The sequence below is a fragment of the Xiphias gladius genome, chromosome 11 (assembly GCF_016859285.1).
Source record: "Xiphias gladius isolate SHS-SW01 ecotype Sanya breed wild chromosome 11, ASM1685928v1, whole genome shotgun sequence".
Taxonomy (NCBI): domain Eukaryota; kingdom Metazoa; phylum Chordata; class Actinopteri; order Istiophoriformes; family Xiphiidae; genus Xiphias; species Xiphias gladius.
In genome coordinates, this window is record NC_053410.1 from 1,439,164 (window position 1) to 1,458,637 (window position 19,474).

The 19,474-nt window shown below is 41.7% G+C and overlaps 1 protein-coding gene across 9 annotated transcripts in view; it reads left to right on the plus strand.

Annotated features, from left to right (window-relative positions):
• rtn4a (reticulon 4a) overlaps positions 1-17,920 on the plus strand; it is a 43,942-nt gene extending 26,022 nt beyond the window's left edge. For 6 of the 9 annotated variants that reach the window (XM_040138469.1, XM_040138470.1, XM_040138471.1 and 3 more), the window contains 6 exons: positions 8,387-8,594; positions 9,891-10,029; positions 14,386-14,455; positions 15,768-15,814; positions 16,436-16,494; positions 17,113-17,920. In XM_040138469.1, the coding sequence (XP_039994403.1) occupies positions 8,387-8,594; positions 9,891-10,029; positions 14,386-14,455; positions 15,768-15,814; positions 16,436-16,494; positions 17,113-17,155 (566 nt within the window). In that variant the 3' untranslated portion in view covers positions 17,156-17,920. Of the gene's footprint in view, positions 1-2,762; positions 2,872-8,386; positions 8,595-9,890; positions 10,030-14,385; positions 14,456-15,767; positions 15,815-16,435; positions 16,495-17,112 lie in introns of those variants that run through there. The other 3 variants (XM_040138476.1, XM_040138477.1, XM_040138478.1) reach the window with 2 other exon arrangements.
• The last annotated feature ends 1,554 nt before the right edge of the window (positions 17,921-19,474 follow it).

Consider the following 19,474-nt stretch of genomic DNA (forward strand, 5'->3'; position numbering starts at 1 on the left):
TCCCCGTCCAGGCTGAGCTCATTGTGAGGTGTTCATCCGATAACAAGACCAGATGGACTCATTCAGTAGTCAAAGCGTGTTTGTTTAAGCCGCACAGCAATAATCGGCACCACGGATAAAGTATCACAAATGACTTTACATTAACTCCCCCTAGTTAGAATGTATGTTATAATGTAAATGAACATCTAATAACCGGTTTCTAAGGGACTGTGACGCAGCTGTGACCAGATCTCAGTGTTTATCAGCGTCTCTGTTACCAGCTCCAACTCCTCCTGTGGACACTCGTCAGCGGAGGCTGCTGGATGAACAGATATAGTAAGACCCAGCTGGAATAATATGAACTGTGTCTTCATAGGAGAAGTTAGAACGGCTGATAAATATTACACATTAGTAGACACTGAAAATGTCATTAGAGCTACAATACAGAGAAGATTTCCCATTAGTGCCCATCCTGATGGGAAATCAGAAATAATTTAAGCATAATGCTACTTCCAGTTTTTGGCAGATGAGATGACTGAACTTCAAAATAAAATGTGATTTAAATCTGATCCAAAGGGTCATTCTCCTATAATGCCTTGCTTAGGAGCTCATTTCCAAAATTACTCTGATTTGTCCCAGGTGTGTCTGCATCGTTCCTGGGAAACACCTTCTTCAGTTTGTTTGACTGATTTATCCTGAGCAGTTGAAACCAGTTTCACAGGTTTTTGAGTGTGTTTGAACGTTTCTCTGTCGGCTTCGGGTCCTGCAGCCCGGACCAGTTTGACAGTTCAAATGTGGCTTATGTATTTTTTGTTTAAGCACAAAAATGTTTGTATCGAATCCAGATCATTTCACCTTCAGTCCACCGTGGGCTTTAAGTGACTGCTAAAGACAAAAACTACTGTAGTAGTGTGGTAGTAGTGTATAGTGCCATTTTCGATTTGAAGTATCTGCACTTACTTGGTATTTTCCTTTGATGCTACTGTATAGTGGGACTCACTAAATTTCAGAGAGGACTACTGAGATTTGGACTGTTGGTTTGGGCAAAACGAGACATTTGAAGGTGTCTCTTTAAGCTCTGGGTAATTTCTTGCTATTTTCTTGCATTTTCCAAACCAAAAAGATGTGTGGGTTGATCAAGAAAATAACCATCTGATTGATCCATGGTAAAAGTAATCATCAGCGGTAGCCCTGTATGAAATAATTAAAAATGAGCTCCACCTTAAAACAGTAAAATGCTGCTGATAACCTAATGATATACCAAATAATAGTAAAAAGGTCACAGGGGCCATTTATCTGCATTGAGTACTTTTATTTTTGAGAGTTTAAGTACATTTGGATTGAAAATGAATGAATTAAAAAAAAGTTGCATTAAAAACCAGCTTCTCACCTACAGCAGGTTGATGGTTGAATCTCGGTTGGTTTGTGGTAACTTTGTTTTTGGAGCCAGTGGCTTAGTTTTTGGGCAGCAGGTCTCCCAGCATGCACCTGGAGTCTCCTGGACAGCTTGTAGTCCCTTTTATGGATTTTTAACTCTAGCAGATCTCAGATGACCGGTCGCTGTTACCTCCGTTTCAGTGGGTTGGATTTAAATTCCTAACTTTTATCTCATCTTTATTTCTGCTTGGCATTTCTGGGGCCAGTTATCCTTTTACAGCCTGGTTATGCAACACACCACCACCACCTCTGCCTCCGCCTCCGCCTCCTCCTGCTGTAACCGTCCTTTATGCAGTGTCACTAAGCGTGTCTGCTGTTCCCACCTTCCTATAGTTAGTAGTAGCACAGCTCAGGATCCTCATCAGGAACCTACATTGAATTTATGGGAAATATGGTCATGTTTGATGATTTTCAGAAGGAGAGACAACTACTCCATTTTAAACCCAACTAAAGGTGTATGTTATTCATGGGATGATATTTTATCTTACGGCTGCCCAACAAGGTCATGTCCATCAGGATTTATACGATGCTTATTTTCATTTAGCTTTATTGTCTGAAACGTTATCTAGAGTAGATTTATGAAACATCACGTAAAAGTTTTAACGTTGAACTATCAAAGCCAAAACTGAAGCTTTTGTCAGGGGCCGGATTTGGCCTGCGGGCCGCAGTTTGCCCAACACTTTATGTATGTACTAGCTCTTTCCAGGAAGGTTTGCAAGTCTTCTGCCATACGTCGGCTCATCTCATGGAAATTATAGGGAGTTATGGTTTCCATGAAATAAAGTGATCCCAATGTTTTCTACAAAAGGAGATGTCAGTCAACCTGCAGATTATTTTTTTTCAATTAGGTGATAAATAATTTTGTCTATAAAATGACAGTAAATAGTGGAAAAACGCCTGTTAACATTTCCCACAGACCAAGGTGACGTCTTCAGGTGTCTTGTTTTTTGTTTGTCCGACGGTTCAGAAGCCAAAGATGTTCAGTTTACTGTCACATGTGACATAGAAAAGCATCAAATTTTCACATTTGAGAAGCTGGGAACAGCAAATACCTGACAATTGGCTTAAAAAGTGACAAACTATTATCAGATTGGTTGCAGATGTACTTTCTGTCAATCCATTAGTTGATTAATCGTAGGAGAGAGGTGTTTTCAGTAGTGTAGATTTTTGTTAATAGTTCGTCTTGGCTTCGTTGTGGTTTTCCTCAGCTAAATATCGGAGCATTTTCTTCTCTGCTGCGTCATGTTTTTAAAAATGAGCTTAAATCGAACAGATCGATAGTAATCAATCGTCGATCCGTCCGCACCGAGAGAGGCCGAGCTGCGCATGTCTCTCTCTCTCTCTCCCCCCCGTCTTCCTCTGTGTCTCTCTCCCCCGGTCTCCCCTCCCGTCAGCCAGGCGGAGCCGCCGTGCTGCTGCATGCTTAACGGAGGTTCAAGATGGACGCCAAACGGGGTTAGTCTGGTCATAATCTTTTGTTACCGACCATCTCTCGCGTCTTTCGCATGCCGCATTTGCCTACAGTTATGTCGGGTTAACGGCTGCGTTGTTATTCGCATTAGCACCGGGAGTGTGGCCGCGGTCGGCCTGGGGAGTTTCGGGGGCGCATCGGGCCGTCTGCGGAGGTCACGCCGGACGGTTTGACGTTTCGTGCCCGCGGGGAGGACTGGGCTGCCGGCGGGGGCTGTCAGTCGGATAATAAAACCTGTCGGGATGCAGGCCACGTTGGAGAGAGCACGGATCGGAGTCTGATTAAAACGACGCGGGGAGAGAAGCGAGATCAGCGGCCGGGGTTTAGCTAGCTGTGATGCGGGGTCTATTTTTAGCCCGGTTCTGGAGGTGCTAGCACGCCTGCTACCATATGTAGCCAGGCGGCCGCATTGGGACCGCGGACCCCCCTTCTCCCACTCCTTCCTAACCACCGCCTCCCCCTGTCACGTCGGCTGCTCGGTCCGTTTCTTTGCCCGCAGACAATGGCTGTCTGTCGAAGCTACCGGCCGCAGCCACTGCGGCGTGGCTAGCGGAGCTAACACGGAGGTAGTAGCATGCTGAGCCGTAAGATCATGAAGGAGAGCTAGCTGCCAGCGCCCACATTTACACCCTGCTCTGCTCAATAAGCAAGAAGCTTCCCGAATACACAGGAGGAACACGGGCCGTCTGCTGGTCTGAAAAACGCTCAAAAGCACTGGTTTTACTCGGTTCAAAAAGAGGCCATAGAAGCCATTAAACCCCAAAGATGATGTCTGAATTTAGCGAAAGCTGCCTGGATCTGGCCTGTTCCAGACCTCTGACCTTATGTACAATTCAGGGACATTTTTTAACTGATTAATCCATCTGTCCATTTGCTGCTGCCTGCCCGGATCCAGGTCATGTTTAATGAGGAAGCGCTGACAAAAATGTGACACAAATGTCAATATATATTCATGCACTTGGTAATATGTTCTAGGCCTTCTCATCCCTGCTGGGTTTCATTGATGCTTTACAGGCTTTGGGTGGTATGACCGGTATTAAATTGCATTCTGTGTGGTATTAAAACTGTCTTTCAAAAGTCTTAAATGTTTCCTCGCTTTACCTGCAGAAACCCTGTTCATGTAAAGCATAAAAGTTTAACACGGTTCATCGCATTAAACACTTTGTTTAAAATTTCTTGGTAAGTTATTAAAATGACACCGTGAATATGAACCGGCCCTGCTGTTTCTAATGAATTGTGTGTCTAAATAACTTCCAGTGCGCCAGCTGACCCAGTGCTTTCCAGTGGGTTCAAACCAGCACAGAGCTGTTGTCTGTACTGGAGGCCCCTCTGAACTGTGAAAAGCACCGTCTCTGTGGTTTGTGTCGTCATAAAGCAGCAGCAGTACTGAAATCTGCCTTAAAAAGGTCAATTGTTTCAACGCTTGAGAAGCGAACCAGCAAAAATTTTGCATTTTTGCTTGAAAATGGACTGAAATGATTAAAAGTTGTGTTGACTTTCTGGCTGATCGACTTATTGATTAATCGGTCATTTCAGTACCAAGCAAAAACACCAGATGTGTTTGCTTTTCTCTGCGTTTAAAATTGAATATTTATAGAAAATGGAATATTCATAGTTTTTTTTACTGTCATTCTGATTGAATATCCATTTAAGACATGAGTTTGGAACCTGAGAACTTGTGATTGGCGCTTATTGTTTATGAAAGGTCAAATTAATAATGAATTGATAAAGAAAATAATTACTAGCTGCTGCACACTGTTAATATGTTTAGGCCAATAAAAGCTGAGAAGAGAAACACAGCATTAGTTTGTAACTCACCTAAATTTATGAACTTAATCTTTCTAAGGCTGCAACTAAGGATTATTTTCATGATCAATTAATGTTTGACATTTCTGACATTTTAAAGAAAAAAATCAGATTTTCTAAAGGCCGAGATGATCCCATGTCTGCAGAATGTGTGTTTTCTATTTACTGTTGTCGAACAAGTGCAGCTGTGCTGCGGTCGGTTGGATTTGTCCCCTTGGCAACGACTTGTTGCAGGAAATCTGATTTGAGGTTTTCAGCCTCATAAGCTCATTTGCTGGCCGTTAAGCCATTTTCAGGAATATTTTGGTCGGCAGCCAAACGCATTGTGGCAGGTCCATCGGTCTGTGGTGCTGAGCAGTATGGCTGCCTTCACTCACAGCACCTGCCTTTGTCTGTGTGCGCAGAACACCGGCTCACCCTAGAGCCTCAGTTTGCATTTTAATGCTGCATTGCTTATCAGCAAACACTCTTTATCTGTAGGTAGATGTATGAGACCTTTGACTCTGAGACTTTAAATTCTTTAATGGTTTGTATCCAAGCTTTAGGTCACTGAATATATATTAAACTTCAGCCGCTAGAACCGATTCACTATTTTCATCATCGATTAATCCGAGGATTATTTTCTCAGTTAATTGTTTAGTCTGGAAAATTAGCAGGAAAAAAGTTTTCAAAATTCTTGTTATGACCCCAAAACATCCAGTTAACTATCATATAACACAAAAGACGGAGAATAATTTATTCTTTAATGCTTTGTGTCCAAGCTGTAGTTCACTGTTGAACTCACCCAAAAACAGTTATTCCGGTGAAACTTCAACCTCTAGAACAGATCGATTTGTTAATCTAAAGCCTGTTTGTGCTGTAAAGACTGAATGTGGTCAAATGTACAATTTTAAAGTTGGAATTTACTGAAGTGCAGTAAATTATGAGGCTTGTTCTGTCAGCTGGCAAAGTAGAAATATTAAGATGTCCCATTCCAGCGTACAGTTTGACGTGACGTGCTCATGCCGTTCAGAGTCCGAAAGTACAGCATGTTATCAGCTGTGAGCGACGTCAGACAGCAGGAAACCCAGGACTTCATCACTTCTAATATTGTCCACTGACCTGCCTGGAATTCTCTGGTGAAATATAAGCATGTGTTCGGTGCAGGACCCAGGTCATGAGCTCAGCTGTCTTCCAGCAGAGTCCGACCCCACCCACCCACCACCTTCATCCCCCTCCCTGCAGCACCCACATATCAGAAAGACCAAACATCCTGCAGTTTTAACTCCAGCTGAACATGGCGGCTGGTTTTACTAATTCTCACTCAGTGAGTTGGTGAAGTCAGGTGCCTTTTGAGTTGTAACATCCTAAATCATCATTTAGTCCAGAAATTGTGTAATAATAAATGAAAAAAGCCAGTCAAAATGCTTGTTTTGACCAACCAACACTCCAAAACCCAAAGATAATCAGTTGGCTCTCATTTCAAAGAGAGCGAGTCGGCAGTAAATGATCACTTTTTACAAGCTGAAACCATTGTTTGTATTTTTAATAGAAAAATGGCTCAGACAAAAAGCCTAATCTGTAAAAGTGATGCTGATTAATTTTCAATTGAGTGACTTATATCTGCAGCTCTAGACAGGAAATCAATCCAGCAGTTTATTAGCTTCTTTCAGAGCGATGATGAAGCCCACTTTAGCTGCCCTGTGCTACGCCAACCTGTAATTATTGATTATGATTAATATGACGACTGTGTGGTTGTGGCCCTGCGAACCCCACCGTCAGGCTTTTATTTTGAAGCAGCAACAGGAAATGCCCAGCACCAATGTTACTGTAGCTTCGTTAGCGATGCTGTTGTTCAGTAATCAAAATATGGACACATTTATACACTTGCTGCGATTTGTTTGGTTGCTCACAGCTCAGCTCTACGCAAGTATCCCCTACTACCAAAAAAAAAAACCCAGGACATAGCGATCGATTCTGTGGCAGCCATTTTGTTCATCATCAAAACCTGACAAAAGGACAGGAACCAGGCTAGAGGAACAAGTGAGTTCCAGCGCTTATTGGGGGGGATCTGAATCAAACCTTGAGTCTGAAATCATGGATTTAAAACTCAACTAAGAGCTGAGATGTTTCATAACATCTGCAGTAAGATGGGATGAAAAATTTGATTTTTTTTTTTTTGGGTGCACTTTTGAGCTACGTGATAAGATGATGCTCATGAAAGTCACAGCCGACGACCTCTAACCGGTGTTACGTCACGTGGAAGTCATTGTCTCGTGCAGAAGGCACAGAGACAAGGACGTCTCCTGCAGGGTTTATAAACCCTGGATGAGTCTGATTGTTTGTGACCTCTCAGTGACAGAGGAAACAAACTCTAAGATGCTCCACCTCCAGAGAATCACATGCACCACCCATGTGACAGTTGAGAGGGGACCCAGAAAATTTGACTCCAGTTTTAACTGTCGGCAAACTCGGGTCAAAGCAGTGTGTTTTAAAGAGATGAGATTTTCCCAGAGGACAAATTAACTTAACACTGATTCATTTTGTTGGACCCACAACAAATTGATCTTCGATTTTATCTTTGCCACCAATGAGTGTCTCTCTCTCTCTCAACCCCATGACAATCTTATGATTTCTGCTCTCATGGTGCAAATTAGACAGAAGATAAATGACGTGATGGAAAATTCACTCGTCATAAGAACTCTAGTGATCCCCCACCTCAGCTTGTGTTTCCCGGTGTTGGGGAGTACGACTGCATATGTGAAAAAGGTAGTATAAAGTCTTAAATGTCTCCAGAGGGAGCTGAGTAAAGTCTGATAAATGTCCCCAAGTGATGTTTTAACAAAAGAAAAACAGTTGGTGTGGTGTTAGAAAGAAGTGAGCGTCTGTAGCCTGGAATAAAAAAGACGATTTTAAAATATTTTTATACAATCTCCATCATGAGTCTGACAGTGTTATAGGAGTGCGATGCTAAATCCGCTCTTATGAGACACTCTCCTTAATTGATTATTGCAAGTAACAATTGTTTTCATTATCAGTTAATCTGCCAGTTACTTTTTCTATGAATCTGTCTAAAAAGTCTCAAAGTAGCGATAAATGCCTGTTAACATTTCGATTGTTTAACATTTTTGCTGAAAAATGATTGAACAGTTAATCGATTATCAAATGCAGATTAGATTTTTGTGGACATTTATTTTTTTCAGAGGCCCTGAACTGACCTCTTACTGTGCAGTATTTTTATTATTATTATTATTATTACTACTACTAGTTGTTGTGCAGTGTCATTGGGCAGGTTGAGTGGAAGTTCTGTTATATTAAATTTTAAAAATATATATTTTTTAAATTGATTTAGCTAATGTTATTACAGTGCTACATTATTGGAGGCGTTAACAATCAATTGTCGGTTAATTGTAGAGAATGTCGCAACACAAAGCCTGTTTTCCATATTAAAAGTGTTTTTAAACCAAAGGTGTGTTCGATATTTTAGCTATAAATCAAATAATTATCATTTAAATGAAAACATCAGTGCCTTCATTTAAAAGTGCAGCGCTCTGACTCCAATTGGTCGCTGCTATTGAGTGGCCGAACATGTTCAGAATATTAAAAATAGAAAATAACGCAGCTCAACCTCCAGGCCTCGTTAGAGGACATAAACTGGAGCTCGGTCACTTCTGTGGACGATTGACACTAACCATCTTCTTCCTCCTCCCGCAGTGGTGGATCTCCTCTACTGGCGTGATGTGAAGACCACAGGCGTGGTGTTCGGCGCCGCCCTGCTGCTGCTCCTCTCCCTGACGGTGTGCAGCATCGTGAGCGTCTGCTCCTACGTCGGCCTGGCTCTGCTCTCAGTCACCATCTGCTTCAGGATATACAAAGGCATCCTGCAGGCCATCCAGAAGTCAGATGAGGGACACCCATTCAAGTGAGTGCCAGCAAAAGAACAAGTCTAAACCATAAATGATCTTTTCTCGGATCAGCATCACTGCATTTCAGAGCATTGATCTCCAGACACATTCAGCGGCATCTTTAGTTTATTCACACATTCAACAGTAAAAACCTACACCAATAAAATCCATAAAACCAGAATATTGCATTTAAATATTACACAGTTTCACCAGTACAGCATTTAACGGCTGCCATGTAAAATCCGTAACACTTTATTTCATGGGTCCAACATTTTCCAGTTCATTTTTATAGAAGCTTTCCTCATAATTTTCTTAAATTTCCATATGGTATTTAGCCGTTAATGATGAGGATATATTCAAGACAAGCCAACACAATTCTGTACTAATGATAAGGGGAATGGAGAATAACTTCAGTTTCTACAGTTACTAGGTACCTGCTGGTTATGTTGGAATTTTGATGAAAACACTAGTGAATGAGTGCAGAAGTAATAAGACGTCAGTATCCGTCAGAGTTTCCTAGAGAAACAAATGAATCCTAATTATCAGTCAGTGCTGCAGGCAGTCTGACCTGGCTGCTGACGCTGCGTCACAGATGAGATTTTCTTCTTAAATTTTGTCTTTTTACAGAATCAAACGGTGTTAAGCTTGAGTTTTTCTGTTTTTATAAACACCACAAGGTCAGATGTTGCACAACCCAAAAACACATGAAGTCAGTTAAAAATATCCGTGTGTTCGGAACGACCCTGTAACACACTGAGGTATTTGCACAGTGGATTTTCTTCCATACGGAGCCTGCCCCCCCCCCCCCCGCCTTGTTGTGTGTTTGGTTGTTCTTTGTTCATTTATCCTTCCTCCTGGCTGTTTGACAAAACCTCCTTGCTGTGTTTTCACCTGCTCCCTTGCAAACCGACCACACAGCACATTAAAGCCCAGTCATCTCAGATGAACATGAGCTTGGGAAACCGAGCTCAGTATTGCATTACAAGCTGAATTCTACATATTTGACAGTTTTTAAACTTGGGTAAGAAATGAAAGCTGCATGAAAGAAGCTGGACTCCGTCATTTTCACTGAGAGGAAATGTCGCAGTGATTCTGCCCTCAAATAAGTGTCTGCAAAATTCATAATTCATTAAAAATTCAGTTTATTGAATATTTGGAACCAGCTCAGTTGTGGATGTTTTGAAGTAAAACTCAAACTTTGTACACCTTTTAATCCTGATGTATGCATCTATGTAAGTCTCATCATCCTCATCACCGTCACCATCACCACATCTGCTCTGTATTTAAACCTGATCCTCTGCTGTCCCTCCCAGGCAGTACCTGGACCAGGAGGTGGCACTGTCTGAGGACATGGTCCACAAGTACAGCGACATCGTTCTGGCCAGACTCAACAAGACCATTGGTGAACTGAGGCGCCTGTTCCTGGTCGAGGACCTGGTCGACTCCATCAAGGTGAGAACGACTCTGGCTCACACTAATGGGACCCAGAACTGATAAATAATGTAGAGTTAACAGACACTGGACAGTACAAGAGCCCGAAGATAAAAAAGTCACTTCAAGTTTTAGGAGGGCCCGGTGGCTGCAAAGGACATCTCCTAGGTTCTTTAAGAAGTTCCAGTAATCATTGAAAAGGATTTAGGGATCCTTTTTAAGATGTTTTCGGGGTCATTGAGGAGACTCCAGGTGTCCCTCAGACGGTTTGCACCTATGTGAGAGAGAGGAGTGACGTTTTAGATAGTGCTCCAAGCCGCCGCCATACAAACAGAACGAATGAGGGAGTGTGTTTTGGAAGAACAGTAGAGCTCTAGAGAATCTATGAGGAGAAGCACTGAAGCTGGTCTGAAGGTTCATGAAGGACCAATATCTGAACACGTTAGGACTGGGTCTCAGGTTACCAACGTATTTGGGTGTGATGACTGATGGGACCAAGCTGGACCAGGTCTGTTCCAGTCTGGGACTGCTGGTGTTGACGGTCGGAAGATAAAATCAGACAGTGTGTGATATGTAAAGTTCCTGGTCTGAAGTCTTCAGTGGTGGAATCTAACCAAGTACATTTATTTGAGGTACTTGTACTCAGTGTTTCCATTTTTGGCCACTTGCTACTTCTTCTCCACTACGTTTTGGAGGCCAATATTGTCCTGCTTACTACACTAGCATAATTTTTACATCTTTAGTAACTTTGCAGATTGAGATTATTAATATAAATTATAATCCACTAATAAATTGTATGTTTTATCATGGATTGAGTTAGCTGGCAGTATATGAAGTAGTCAAAATTTGCACCGGTGATTCTTACACATGAATGCATTTTAATACATGAATAATCATAATGCTATTCATGCTATACATTATTCTGAAATGGGCAATTCTGCATAATGAGCACTTTAACTTTTGGTACTTTGAGTACATTTTGATGCTAACACTACTTTTTCTGAAGTAAAATTTTAAATGCAGGTCTTGTATTGTAATGGAGTATTTCAGTCTTCAGATCCAGCCGCTGCAGGTCATTTTAATAAAGATTTGTTTTTAAACGTGTTTGATATTTGCGACCGACGACGTCCAGTGAATAAACAGCTCATCTGAAGTTTACCTCAGCTCCAGTTCCCTCTGTAGGCTCTGCAATCCCTACACGCCTCCCATGCAGGATCTCGCCAAACTCTCAGCTTTACTCCTCCTTTTTTGGCCTTTTCCGCACTGATTCTCTGTATAGAATCTGTACACGTAGACGGTAAATGAGCGAAGTCAGCAGTGGTGGATAATATCAGCTGTAGCTGATTAATCGTGTAACAGCTCGGGTGAAACCTAAGGCTGTCGGTTAACCTTCTAACCTTCCTACAACTTTCTGGATTCAGCCTCACTGGGCACGAGCCTTTCATAGAACCCATCAGGGAATGAAAATATGTGGTAATTGAATGCATTTAACGTTAAAGCATTGAAAGAGTTTTTGAAAAAGCGAACAACAGTTGTAACTATCTGTGACGTGTGTGTAGATCAGTGCTGGTACCACACGACACACAGTTCAGTCCAGTTACACCGAGAGCTCTCAGAGCTCTGCAGCTGTCAGAGGCCTGTCGTCAACTCACTCCCCACCCGCAGTCCAAGTACAGATCTGCACACGGGCCCTCAGAGAGTAACGCAGGAGAGATTCCCTTAGAGGGTAAAGACAAAAGTCTCACTCTTTAATCCCATCAGGAGCAGGTTTGAGCTGCAGGAATGTTTAAGGTTCTGTGTCTGGATGCATTATGGGATATTCTAGTTATTCTTCTGCCTCTGATTCATTTTCCTTCGACCGTCCTCGCTGTGCCAGCTGGGAATATTTACAACCCCACCAGCAGGTCATAAAAACTTCACACACATTTGATCTGCCTCCCGTCAGAAATCTAACCCTAACCGTGTCGCTGCGGGGTCTTTTCACTGGCAGCCATTTTGGCTCCGGGCCCGGGCTGTTTTTAATGTTCATCATTAACACGAACAGAAAGCTGTCACATTATACTACAGCCATGTTACTGTTTGTATTAAAACAGCTTCAGGGTTTAGGTCTCAGTTTTACAAAATGAACGTTCCACCAGGTTCGGCTTACTCTGAACCTCCGGCTGGAGGTTTTCACATCAGACAAACATCCGAGAAAATGAGACAGAAAAATGACATTTTAATGTCGTGTCCTAATGCAACTCTGTGATAATGAATCCTCCCACTGATTATTTACTGACCCTTTCTTTCATTTTGTTAAATTTAATTTTCTTTCTTTTGTTGACTTCGGTGGGTCTGCATTTTTGTCAATGTAGTGAGCAAATTAAAAGAAATAAGTTGGAAAAAAAAAAGGAAAATTATAAGTACTGAACTGGATTTAGGTGCCTTTTATTTACAACCCTTCTCTGACTGAACAGGACAACCTGTGGCAGGTAAAGCACCTAAAGGAAATAATAATTCAGTTGTATTGCAACTTTTTGGCTCATTATTATTTGATTCACCGATTAGTTGATTGATAGTCAACAAAATTAAATGCCAACCACCTTTGATTATTGATTCAAGGTTGAAGACTTTCATCTTTTTTTTCTGTGTTTTATATCTTTTTTAAATTGAATATTTTTGGGTGTTGGACCGTTGGTCAGACAAAACAAGATCTCGGAAGATGTCGCCTTGAGCTCTGGGAAACTGTGACGGACATATTCACAATCCCGAGGGAAGTGTGGGGTGAAATCTTCACCAGGGTTAAAATGTCGTCCAGAACCGTGAGTTAAATTACAGAGGAGCAGAGTGAAGTGACAGGATCTGGTCTGTAACAGACACATGGACACTGAGCAGCACAAAGACAACAAGAGAGAGACAAAGATACCGAGTGTGGTGAATTTGGTCACAAACCGTCCTCCTTGTCAGTCAGATCTGAACTCAGACATGAAACGCGTGTTGGTATGATTCAGCGTAACGTCCACTTCCTGAGGGCGTCATGATCTCTGATGTCCCTCCAGAATAAAGCTCCAGAAATCTACCCAGAAGTCAGAGGACAAAGAGGCTGCAGAACTTCATTCAGAATCCTCATGTTTTTAAGTTTCCTTCAGTGACCCAGTGACAGTTGTCTGTACATCCATGGGTTCACAGCAACAGGAGCTGATCTCAGCTGATTCAGCAGCTTTTAATGTGACAGTTTGATAAATGTGAACAAATATAGGCTTAAACAAAGGTAGACCAGCAGTGACTAACTGTAGCTGACATTACAGCAGCACATTTGATGAGCTTCTTTTCATCCTGATGGTTTTAATATTTTCTCTCATCACGCTGGTTCCCAAACAGGCCTGTATGTTGGTGTTGTATGTGTGTTTCCATCTGTCAGACTGTAGAGAAGACGGCCGCTCACTAGGCTTGCATGGTTGTACCACCTTGCCTTTCAGTGTGCAGTCATCTTCTCGTCAGTATACGTGTCGTTGCTATGACCAGCAGACCATCAGACAAGCAGCGGGGGAAAAAAAAACTCAGAGATCCACTTTAAAATCCAAGGAAGTGGCTCCGGACGGGATTTAAATGGCCGGAGGAGCAGCCGGTTCAGAGGAACAGGAGGTCATCGTGGCTGTAATCGGTACTGGGGGGAGGGGGGGAAATGACAGGATTAAAATGACTGAGCAGAGCAGGTGACGTTAATCCAGTCTGAACGGGGTTTAAGACCCAAGTCGTAACAAACCCTTAATTATTCTTTTACAGAAAAAGTCTTTGCATCGTATAATCATCCATTTCCGTGGCATCACTGGAGCCTATTATGGGACACAACATGCTCGCTGAGATGTTTCAGCGTTCAGTGTCAGATATTCTCGGATGTGTCGACCGTTTATCAGGAGCGAGAAGAGACAACTGGTCTCGGACAGACTGATTCGGGCCGTCTGATCAGTTTTTAGATCTGCTCTTTGACTGGCTGTTTATTTGAAGGCTGACTCTTTGCAGGAAACGTCAACCAGATTCAACGCAAACCTGCTGCAGAATAATATGAGTGAGTCAAGAGAGGAGCTGAACCCTAATGATCCCAGGAGGAAACTCTGAATGCCACCGGTGCAGAGCTGTTTATTGCCCTTCTTTTCAATAAAAGGACTGTTGCTACAGTGATGACACATTTAACAGCCTTGATGAGTTGCTTATTCAAGAAGTAGGAACTGCTGTAGGGCTGCAACTAAAGATTGTTTTCATTATCAGTTAATCTGTAGATTATGCTCTCAGCAGGAAGTTGCCTTTGTTTTTATACTTTAAAAACCAGGGTTATGTATGAGGTGCTCAGGTTTGTCGTGTTTTGAATCATTCCCTCTGCTCCTCTGCTCTCCGCAGTTTGCCGTGTTGATGTGGATCCTGACCTACGTCGGTGCCTTGTTCAACGGCCTCACTCTTCTCATCCTGGGTGAGGAACAGTCGCATGTACAGTGTGAATAAGAAGCTTTGAAGCACAGCGAATGTCTGTCACTTGTATCACATGCGGGATTTCCCAAAAAAACCAAAACAAAACCACATATAGACTCGTAGAACAGGCCCCTCTCGACCATCACTCATGACCCACTAGGAGTGTGTGGAGGTGTATTTATCTGCAGAGCAGATTTCATCCAGGTGGAAGCACAATGTGCTGCCCAAAGCGCGAGCAGCCACAAAAAGTAGGGAGGGTGTAAAGATAAATCCTTAGTCATACGTAGACGCGACCAAAACAAACACATGAATAATACGTGAGTCAAAAATCAGTAAGAAAAAATTAGTTAAGACCAGCAACCGACCAGTAAAAAAAATTAAGAACATATGAATCAAAGAAATTTAAAAAGTGAGAATAAAATAATAAAGACCAACAGTTGATCAATAAAAAGAATAAGAGACTGGAGTTAAAACCAGTAAAAGAACATGTTAACATTTTCACTTTGGCTCCATCTGGTGGTGAGGTGACGGTACCTGCAGGTCTTGACACATCTTGGAAGATGAATGATGTATGAAATGTTAACTCTCATTTACAGAAGTCTTGAATATATTTCCCAGCCTGCCACAGGCAGTAATGTTACTTATCGAATGTTTAGCTTGTGATTCGAGTCGATTGCTGCTGTTCCAGACATCTGACATTATGTAAAATTCATACGTGGACTTAAAATGAATTACTTATTTTTTAATTGGTTAATTCATTCATCCATTTGCCAATAATATTTTCCACTAATCATTTGTTCCGTACGTCATCAGAAAACAGTAAAAACAAGCCCATCACCATTTCCTAGAGCCTCAGTTGATGTTATCAAAGGTTTTGTTTTGTCTGAACAGACCAAAACCCCCAAATAATCAGTTTGTTAAATGGAAGAGAAGAAAAAGCAACACATCCTCCGTTTTTAAACAATTAGTCCATCAACAGATGATTAATCTGCAACTATTTTGTTAATCAATAAATGTTTTGTCATTTTTCACACAAATATCAAAAAAATCCCTATTTCCACCTTCCTGATGTCGAGGACCTGCTGTTTTTCTTTGACTTATCATTTGAACCTTGTGTTAAGGGAGACACAGTGGCTGTCAACAGTACATACCGCTGAACACAACGTTTAGGCTGCGCCAGGATTGTCTCATTTTTCTACAGACGTAAAGCCGATGCCATCAGGTTCATTTCCCCTTAAAATCAGACTAACAGGAAGCAGCAGGTGGTAGAATTCTGGTTCACATGAAGTGACGTCTCTCCTCCTCCTCCTCAGGTCTGATTGGAGTGTTCAGCTGCCCGATCGTCTATGAGAAACACCAGGTAAGAGCCACAGTGTTCCTCCCTCCTTATCAGGGTCTAAACAGTGAAGTCCATGAGTACATTTCTGAATTGTTGCCTGTTCAATAACATAAAGTCTCTTAGAGCTCGACGGAAAATGACGAGTGACCGGCCATTTACCGCCTTTGCTCCAAAATTTTGGAACAGTTTACCTCTTTATATTAAACTATCTAATTCAACTGAAGTTTTTAAAACAAAACTTCCCGAAACCTCCCTATAATCTGTTGCTTTTAAGTTTTTTTTAATTATTTACGTTTATTTTCTTTGATAATCGTTTTATAAATTCCATTGGTTTTTTTTGTTTGTTTTCCTGCTCATGCTTTTATTGTGAAGCACTTTGTGACTTTTGTTTTGAAAAGTACTTAATATCTACAGACAGCGGCTACAGAAAGTTTTCAATCTGCTGATTCATGTTTGAGTGTTTCTGTCTTTCGTTTGTAAAGAGAGTCGACCGTTTTTTTTGTTTTTTGGTTTGTTAGTTTTGTTTTTTTCTTAATCCTGTAAGTGTGGAAACAGACTTGACTGAGAGTTGGTGCCGAGCCTCCGTCCCTCCACCCTGCTGACTGACTGTTAGTAATCCTGGTGTTGTTTGTGTGTCTCCAGGCCCAGATCGACCATTACCTGTCTCTGGTCAACAACCAGATCAAAGACGTCGTTGGAAAGTAAGCAGACAACCGGTCACTCAACCACCACCAGTGTGTTTATCTCTGTCCGTATTAAGACTCTCAGCAAAATGCTGCACCACTGATGCAATATTAAATGATTTATTCATGGAATTACAGACATAAAGAAAAATCCAAGGGACAACATGTTATTTCTGTCCTGCTCCCAAGTTAAGACACAAGATTCACAACATAAAACTTAGTAAATGAATCCAATCCAAAGTACAGCAGGGACAATTTGATGGCTGACTAAAAAATGGAGAAGAGCAGAAAATGTCACTGTAACTCTGTGACTCTGCTCTATAAAAAAAAAGTCCTTTGCTTGACTGTTCCCGTAATTTTAGAAATGAGAATATTTGCTGGTTTTCTATATTAAACAACGTCTTTGGGTTGACGTTAAGACAACAGGTGAACATGGAGCAGATGAGAAAACAGGGAGGACTCTGACCAAAATATCATCAAGAATAAATCAGGGAAAATTAGAAAACATGTCTGTTTCTAATAAAAGACCGTTTTGAAATAAAAATGTGCTTCTTTCTGCTCGTTGCTGTAAACTGTGTTCGTGGACTCGGGTCTGGGCCTGTTCTCATGCTTCTTAAACTTTGTTTGGTTCCGCAGGATCCAGGCGAAGGTGCCCGGGATGAAGCGCAAAACGGAGTGAAGCTAGCGACAAGTCGCAGTTTGGATTCAGGAAGTCCTGAGAGGAGGATGGTCGGAGGGAAGGTGGGGGTGTTCGGGTCAGGGAGGGGGAGGGTGGGACGGATATGAAGGAAGGCAGGAGGAGGAGAGGGAGGGGTCTGGTGGGGACGCAGCCCTTCTAACTTTATTTGTCAAAACAGTTCAGAATTCCTTTTGTTTTTATTTTTTTATTTTGTGCGTGTTTTCTGGAAACGTTGAAGCAGGTTCACGATGCCGAGGACGGATCAATGACATTTACATCTCGCCTCCTTTTTTTAGTTTTAAATCCAGTTTTGAAATGTTGGTTTCTGTGAGATGTTAAAACTCCCAGAAACCCAGTTTAATCTCGAACGAACCCTCTCTCTTTCCACCCAGGGCATTGTGGGAGGTCAGACGCTCCTTCGGCCAGGCTCGGACAGTTTCTCGTGATTTAAATTTTCTTTTTCTTTCCCTGTCCGAGGTCGAATCGAGCGGAGAAATAATTTTCTTTGTCCAAGTTGGTGTCGAAAGACGAGAGCGAACAGAAGACAGCACCTCATGTGTATTTTTCCTTTTCTTTTCCTTTTTTTTTCTTTTCCCCTTGGTATGAATATTCTTGCCGAGTTAGAAGTATTTTGTGATTTTTACCGTCGTGTCTCTCAAGCTTCGAGCTCGTGTCCTCGGTGACCTGCTGTGGTTTAGCCTCGATGTGACGAACGACGAATTTGTGAATGACGTCTTTGACTCCCGATGAGGCAGCGAAGGGGTGGGGGGTGGGTGGGTGGGGGGGTTGTATTTCCATTAAAAAACTTCATCGCTTCTGAGTAACTTTAGCTAGAAACATCTAGAAAACCCTTGCCAGACAAACAACACATTGATTACACGACAGTTATTTCCATGTCATTGCAGTTGTCTAGTAATGAAAAACCCTGGAAGGAACACGTTTACATTCATCCACATCGGAAACATATTTAAAAAGTTAAAAAAAAAGAAAAAAAAAAGAAATGGGATTTAAAGAGAAAAATAACCATTCTGTCTGTGGAGCCGCTATCTTAATAAAGTTGCAACTTGATGTGACTTTGGGAAAAACCTTCAAGCATTTGTTTGTTATGCAAGTATACTTGTGAATGATAAACTTCATACTTCAATTGTGACGATAAAAAGCTTCCAGCCGGGAGCCGTGTTTGTGGAATGCATTGTGAGATGTAAACAATTATCAATAAAGCTTCTAGACGAAGAAAGCCCCGCCTCCTCATCTGTCCATCACCTCGGCTAGCTCCTGTTAGCTCCGGTCTGATACATATGGAAGCCCATTGCTCCTGTTAGCTCCAGTCTGATACATATGGAAGCCCATCATCCTCCAGGAAAACCAATGTGTTGAATGAAAAGTCGTGAATCATCGGCGAAGAAACGCCGTCAATCAGAACGATCACAACTTTGGCCTGAGTCATTTGATACAAACTCTGTTACAGGATAAAAAGTTTAAACTGACGTTAATCATGAGACACTTAAGTCACAGTTCTGACTTTCGAGCCCATGACGTTGGGACCATGAGAGAATTTGGATTTTGTAAAACAGTTATGATTTCAAATCAAACATTTAATAGGTAGTTTCAATCCGCACACGGTCACTGAAGCAGTTCATTGGTTGCTGCTCTCATTCCTCGTTCTTCCTAACATGATTTTAATGTGAGTGATGGGGGCGAAATCCACAGTTTGGTTCTTGTTTAAATGCAAAAAAAAAAAAAGTTTTGAAGTTCACCTGAAACCAATGAGACTTAAACGGTCTGTATTCAACACAAAACAAGTGTGTGTCTTCAAAGTTAGTGTTTTTGGTAAAAGTCAAAATCTGACTTTTCTATGTCAAAGTTATGAAACTCAGTCAAAAAAAAATCATGATTATGAGACAAAGTTGCAATTATAGAATAAAACATCTGTATTTTCACTTCCTGTGCCCAAATAATGACACTGAGTCCAACATCTGCCTTTCTCAGCAAAAATGGAAGCAAAAATTAATTGATGTCACCTGAACCCAAGTTATCAAAAGTTTGATCTATGGCGAAGTATTTCCATTACATACGAAGTGACCGTGACTGGTGACATGTCAAAAATACGAGATGGTAGGTCGAACTTATGATGGTAAACTAGCATTTTACTTGTTTCCATTGAAATAACAGGATCACTTTAGTTCTTGTCATTTCCAGCTCGCCTGTATTTTCTTTACGTGGCAGTGAATCGCTTCCGCTGCTCAAGTCTTGTCGGAGATTTAGTTTTTCTGCATAGACGTCACTACTTCTTCCTGTTTTCACAAACGGAAGAAAGTT